The sequence below is a fragment of the Arachis hypogaea genome, chromosome 16 (genome assembly GCF_003086295.3).
Source record: "Arachis hypogaea cultivar Tifrunner chromosome 16, arahy.Tifrunner.gnm2.J5K5, whole genome shotgun sequence".
NCBI lineage: Eukaryota > Viridiplantae > Streptophyta > Magnoliopsida > Fabales > Fabaceae > Arachis > Arachis hypogaea.
The window spans coordinates 34,702,836-34,710,123 of NC_092051.1; the positions used below are offsets into that span (position 1 = coordinate 34,702,836).

General features: G+C 28.9%; 1 protein-coding gene across 1 annotated transcript; it reads right to left on the reverse strand.

Annotated features, from left to right (window-relative positions):
- Window positions 1-3,095: 3,095 nt before the first annotated feature.
- LOC112758989 (protein ALUMINUM SENSITIVE 3) lies at window positions 3,096-6,726 on the reverse strand. Its single transcript, XM_025807791.3, has 3 exons — window positions 5,843-6,726; window positions 5,425-5,670; window positions 3,096-3,619 (listed from the first exon to the last, which is right to left on the reverse strand). The coding sequence occupies exons 1-3, from the start codon at window positions 6,131-6,133 to the stop codon at window positions 3,308-3,310; spliced, it is 849 nt and encodes a 282-aa protein (XP_025663576.1). The 5' UTR covers window positions 6,134-6,726; the 3' UTR covers window positions 3,096-3,307.
- Between the last annotated feature and the right edge of the window lie 562 nt (window positions 6,727-7,288).

Consider the following 7,288-nt stretch of genomic DNA (forward strand, 5'->3'; position numbering starts at 1 on the left):
TTAAAGATGCAACTTATCACACAAAAGGAGTTTTGCTATCTGGATAAGTGAAGGAACTTTGCATCAGAGATGAATTTTAATAGGGTGCTATGGTGTTAGTTTCTTTCTCTCTTTTTTGGCTTTGGTTTTGCTCGTTACTGTCCAAGTCAGCTGCTCCTTAATGTCAATACAACGAGGAGTGTTAGGGACCAGCAAATTTTGTGATTTATAGTCATCATTAATGTTTTTAATGGCATGAGATTTTATCTAATAATGTAGAATTACTTATTTTTCTTTTGTTGGTTAAGTGATGGCCAAATTTTAATAAAAGTGCTAGTCTCCTAAATTTTTTCCTAATACTATAGAAGTATAGTCAAGTTGGCTTATGCTGCTTTTCTTTTGTTGTGGATGTCTGGTTTGTAATCTCTCGAAACCTCAAAATTTTGTAACGTCTTTCTCCTTTTTGCCTGGGGTCGAAAATGCTATCAACAATAAAAAAAAACCTAACATTTTTCTATTTTTTTTAGATCGACAAAAATAATAAATTAAAGGGTAAAATATTAAATTAGTTCTTTTTATTTGGATCTAATTCTATTTTAGTCCTTAAAATTTAAAGTGTTCTATTTGAATATAAATTTTTTTTATTAAGTTTCAATATAGTCTTACTGTGAATTTAAGATTAAATAATTAACGAAATGTCTTACGTGGCAGCAGTGTAAGAACAAGATTGATAATTTGGAGAAGATGTATAAATTCGAGAGGTACAAAATTAGCAGCAGATGCATTTTCATGAGGTACTAGCCTTGGTTCAAGCGCATGGAGAACATCGTCGGGAACTCGCTTTCTGCAAAAAAAAAATTTGCTATCAACAAGGACAAGGTTATCGTCACCTGAAACTCTCCTCGACAACCGAAGAGGCAGTGGCGGAACTTAGTTCAGACAAGGGGGGCCATGGTCCCCCCCAAACTTTTTACAAAAAATTTAGTAGTACTTTTTCAAAAGATAAAAAATAGTTCAATTGACTTAAATACTTTACTATGACTTAAAAGTACCTAATAAGTTCAATAAGCAACACTCCCTCTATCTTTAAGTTTAAATATAAAAAATTAGATATTTTTTATTTATTTAATTTAATATTATTTTATATTTTACTGTTTATTTAATTTAATTTTTTATATGATAAAAAATAATAGAATATTCAATAAGTATTAATATTATTGTATTTGTATAAATTGATAAAAAAATTAATAAATATTATAAATTTTAATATTTGTCCTTCTAACTTCTTCTTTACATATTTTATAGGATATATATTCAAATTTTATATAAAATAATAATGAAAAATCAAAGACTTGATTCATTTTTTAAGAGGAAAACTAATATTTAAGAAGGAGAACATATAACTTTTACAATATCAACACTTGTAGATAGTTCTTCTATTTTAATGAATCACGAAGAAAGTGAGATATAACCTTCAAAAATTCAAAAAGTTACATCTGATGACTTTAACCTTAACTTTTTGGAATGAGATCTTGAAAAACGGTTTTAGATTTGGCAATATCACCCAAACCAGCAAGATGAGATTAGACGAGCTTATCTTAAATGGGATCCATATCAAAAAAATTTTGACAATTATTTTCTATCTGGCCCCCCAAAATTTTGTTTCAAGTTTCGCCACTGCGAAGAGGTTGGTTATAAGTTTTTCAGATTTAAAAACTGAGCTTCATTAATTATTTAACTTTAACTTCATGGCACGATTATATTAAAACTAAATGAATTTTTTTTAGATTTAAATTATGATATTTTAAATTTTAGGGGCCAAAATAGAATTAGGCCTAAACGTAACGAACCAATTTAATATTTTTGTCTAAATTAAATATTGTTTTATATTATATTAAATAATTTAATTAAATATGTTAAATTATTTAATATCTTTTAATTATTATTTTGTGGAGAATAACCACCAAATTAAAACTGTACCCACCGATGAAAATGTCAAATGCGAGAGAAGAATGGACCTTGTTATGTTGATGGTTCTCTTTTATTGTGAGACAATAACTAAACTTCATATATATAAAGTAACTATATTTCCTCTATTATTGTGTTATATCCCTTATCTTTGCGGAATAAAGCAACTTAGACAAAAGAATCCATACAATTTAGTCAATATCATAATCCACGTCAAAAGGAAAATTAAAAGATATGTTATGATATATCAATTTACGGACCAAATTATCAAATGGTGTTTGTTGTCAACTAGGGGTGGTCTTAGCTGTTACCTTGTCCTCACATAATTCGCATCACATGTATGGTAACGGATATCCAATATAGCATATATTGAACAACAATAGCATTAGGAAAAGTATGAGTAGCCAATGGAATATTTATACAATGTGTATAATAGAAGTTTAGAGAGTATTAGAGATATAATCATTAGTGTTATTTTTTTCCATCAATTGAAACTTTTAGGATGAGTGGTATTATGCATGGTATTAGAGCGCTAGATCTAAAAGGTCAAGAGTTCGAGTCTTGGTGAATCCCAAAATTAATTTAAGCTTTTGGGAAGATGTTTATTATCCCTAGTACTCGGATGGTTATTCTAGATAGTATGAAAGATGAGAGATGTTTATTTTGTAACTCAATCATCCATTGTACACATTGTACAAATAGTCCATTGTTTCTCTAGCAGGATACATTATTCTTCCATAATAATATATAGAACTCCATGCATTTCCCATTATGATACCCTAATAAACTTTGATTACTACAATGAGAATATTTTCCCAGTGCACATGTCACCTTGCAAATCACAACCATATATATCATATCCCCTTATCTCAAATTAATTCTAGATGGCTAGTTTGAGCAAATATTCCCTCTCCCCCAATTTCATTAGGTGCATACATTAATACATATACCTTGCTAAATCCTAACTACTTGTTGCTAATTTCTGTTTTGCCACTTGTCAGTGTTTCATATTTTCATTTTATGCATCCTTTGTCTTGCATTAAATTCATTTTTATCCGATTAATAACTTCCAACTTTCAATTTTGACATGATAGATCTATCTAACTAATATCCTAAAAATACTCCCTAAAGAATTATAGTAAAAAGAATAATATTCAACAGAGTAACACTTTGATTTGATCGCATTTTTACACACAAAGTAATGTTGAGAATCAAAACACAAAATGACCTTAGCTTGTTCCATAAAAAACCAAAATTGACTAACAAAACAACCCAATCCTATACAGTTAGAGGTGACTTGAACTGAATCATGGTGTTGAAGAATTAATCATTTAAAAATTTGTGCTTTGGAGTAACGGAATCAATCTGTGAAGACTTTGGTTTCCAATTGATAGGCCTTGGTGAAGAATGATGGCCAACAAAGGTAAGTGGCCATTATGCTGCTCATAGTGGATGCACCAATCATCATGTTCATCACTACAATCTGCAGCTGAATCGCTTCCAATGGCGACGCACCTCCCATGATTAGACCAGTCATTGCTCCGGGAAGAGATATTAGACCCACTGTTTTTGTGTTGTCTATCACCGGAGACAGTGCTATGATCAGAGTCCTCTTCAGTTGCTGGTGAGAAGCTTGTCGTGGAGTCGCGCCAAGCGCCAAAGCCGTCTCAACCTAGATACACATTCATATCAGATACACTTGAGTTATGAATACATAAAATTTTAATAATTTTGATTAGTATTTGAACACCATAAATATTAAATTATTTTTAATAAATAAATTTTATTAATTTCTGATAAATATATACAAATTATGTTAACTCGTATGTAAATTTTAATAATACGTGTGCAAATTATATATTTTCTTTATAAATGTAAACATAAACTATTATTAGCTAAATATTAGTCTACAGTAATAATATTTAGTAATAACACTGATGGTCATCGGTATACTAAAGGATAAAATAATAAATTGGTGTTTTGGCGTGATTCTGTTTTGGTCTTTAAGATTTAAAGTGTTCTATTTGAATCCAAAAAAGTTTTATTTAGCTTTAATATAGTCTTACTGTGAGTTCAAAGTTAAATAATTAATGAAATGTCTTACATGACAGCAGTACAAGAATAAAGTCAATAATTTGGAGAATAAATACAAATTTAGAGACACAAAATCAATACATTTATTTATCATTTTTCTTATAATTTGAATGAAATATTTTCTATAAAACTAAAAAAAATGATAAATAAATGTATTGATACATCAACGGTTGATTTTGTGCCTCTGTAACTTGTACAGAATATCGACCTTGTTCTGTCATGTAGGACAACTTTAATTTTACGGTGGGACTACATTAAAACTAAATGAAACTTTTTTAAATTTTAAATAAGATACTTTAAACCTTAAAGAATAAAACAGGATTATGTCCAAACGTAAGAGACCAATTTAATATTTTACCAGTATGCTAAATTTTCGAAAGGATGAATATTATACAAAAATGAAGTAGTTATTTTGTATTAGTACTGATTATGCCAGCTTTTTTTAGAAGAAAAACTTAGATCTACTTTTTAAATGATCTAGCTGCACATGTTAACAGAGTTTCAATACACATGACTTTGCATAATCTGAAAAATTAAATTGCAATAGTTGGAGGATTAAACAAACTTCTGTCTTTGTTAATAGTAAAATAATGATGCAATAAGGTGTGATGAAATCAACAATACGAATACATGGTAAACGCCGAAACGGTCAACTATGACAAGTTGGATGATTCTAATTATTTATTTATTCAATTTAGATGAAACTGTCAATGATATCATCGAAAGCAAAGAAAGTACTACTTGTATTAGTTTAACTAAATGATGAACATATTTATAATTCTATACTCAATTTTAACGGTGTCTTGAAAGTTGAAATAACAAAAATCCAGAACAGAGAGTACAAAGAAAAGAAAGGAAAGTGTTTATCAGTGAAATTCATGATATTCAATAACAATTCCATAGTGAGTACAAGAGTAGTTTTATATATGGTTTAGTTAGGTTTTATGTGATAAAGTTTTTAATTTTTTTAAAATGATAGTATTAAAGTTTGATTAAAAAATAATTTTCAATAAATATAATCTATTTGTATTTGATAAAATTATTTTTAATATTTAAAATGATTTTAATAACTTAAATATAGGAAATGGTAAGAATTAGTAAACTATTCATTACTATGAGATGTTATATCAACTTTTTTTAATTTAAAAAAACATATAAATTAGTTTTAAAAATACTTTCATTATGAGTGTGACTCGAATTTACGATTTATAAGTGAGTATAAGGAGATTATTTCATTTAAATTATAGTTTATTAGTCATATATATATATATATATATATATAAAAGATATTTATATTTAGAAAAAAAAATTATGAACTAGTCTCTCAATCACTCTAATCGTCTGAAGATTAATATGAGTTTGTAAAAAGCAAGATATACAAACCAAGTTGATTTGAGTCTTAATGTCATCACGAAGTCTCTTCATGGTAACTCCGGTTACAGTCATAGAGTTTCCGACCAACATGCCGGCAACAGGGATGATGTATCTGGGAGTGAAAGGGAACACATTCAATATAACCAGCAAAAACATGGTCACCGATGTTCCGGTCAGTATGGAAGCACCCGCCACATACTTTCCGCGAGGCACGTGTTTCGCTCGCTGCCCCGCTGTATAACCAGCCACTGATACCTGCAGAGGATCCAAATTAAATTCAATTGAATTTCATTTCAAATGAAAACACCACATCTTATATCAATTGCCTAAAAGGAAAAAGAGATTTTAATTAACTTGATGAATTCGAAACTTCTTTATAATTAAAAAATAAAATACTGTGGAACATGAAATTAATAAAAAAAAGTACCATGAAAAGGTATGCTAGAATGATCCATCCAGCATTACCCTGATTGAATATGAACTGCAAAACAAAGCCAATGATAGAGAGCTGAATAAACGCCCTCACAATGGCAACAAACATCTCGGACTCTAGGCCCAGCTTCTGCCAGAAAGACAAGCCCACTGCTAGGCCCACCACTGCGGTTGCTGCCACCGGCTTCACCATGCCCTTCAGGAACTCAATCATCCATGCCCAGTCCATGCCCGTATCCTCCTCCCGCTGAAAAAATGTGTTGTTACTAACAAAGAAAGATTCCATGGCTATGGTGGTGGTTATTGATTGAGATATTATTGGTTGAGATTATAAGGGAAATAGAATATATAAAATAAAATAAAGATCAAAGAAACAGCCTTCCCTTCAATATGCGCTATCTCGTGAAGTCACTACTTATTATACTAGCGTGGCAAACAACATATTTTATTATTTAGTTAAGTCAATTAATAATGACTTGTTAGAAAATAAGTGGATAGATTCTTATTGAATGAATTGTATTTCCAGATCGGGACGTACGTACGAGCAAGGACGGTAAAGGTTATATCAAAGTGGAGTGGGTTATTTGGACGGTTGGGGCCTATCATGTTCAACTTCTATCTAGGGAAGGCACCGTATGCTCAATTGTCCTTTTTCTAAAAACGCTCCACTCATACTATGACAAAACAAATTTTACACCCACTTCACATCACCCTATGGTTTTTTCCACCTTCTGGTTAGCTTAAAAATCAATCAACAAATCAAATTAAATATATTTATATATATGAATTTGTATATACTAGAATCTTAAGAGGATCTCTTAGCCTTAGGAGAGAGTGGACAGTACTTATTCATATAAAAAAATTGAAAGAAATAAAATCAGCCAAAATATTTTTTATTTCCGATCTTTATCATTCAATTTTATCCTTAATATTTTTAGGGTTTTTTTAAAAAATAAAATTAGATAAAAAATAAAGATTATAACTAAATTTTTTATGAGTATATATTTTGTATATTTTTATTTTATATGTTTTTTTCAATTATAAAAAATAAAAAAATCATATACAATACATATTCCTCTCAAAAATATAATTACAATCTTCTTCTTCACCTAATTTCAATTTTTTTTTTAAAAAGAAATTTATTTTTAAATGTTGCCAACCATGCATACCTTGTACTCAATATGGTGTCATCAAATAAATTTTAATTCTAATACAAATATAAATACAAATACAAATACAATACGTTTTAGAATATATCATATTAGTGATAGATTAATTCTTGATAAAAATAAAAAATAAATTATATATTATTACAAGATGTTGGATATTATATTGACTTATATTTTATTTAAATTTGAACTTCTTTATTATTATTATTATTATTTGAGAAGCGTGAAGTTTTTATATATCTCATAAGGAAAAGTATAGGGTACCAATATAT

Excerpts from the sequence above, each read along its gene's own strand:
- LOC112758989 (XM_025807791.3), bottom strand. The coding sequence starts at position 6,133 with ATGGAATCTTTCTTTGTTAGTAACAACACATTTTTTCAGCGGGAGGAG. Across the intron at positions 5,671-5,842 it reads TTCTAGCATACCTTTTCATG|GTATCAGTGGCTGGTTATAC; the intron begins GTACTTTTTTTT and ends GATCCTCTGCAG. Across the intron at positions 3,620-5,424 it reads TTAAGACTCAAATCAACTTG|GTTGAGACGGCTTTGGCGCT; the intron begins GTTTGTATATCT and ends ATGTGTATCTAG.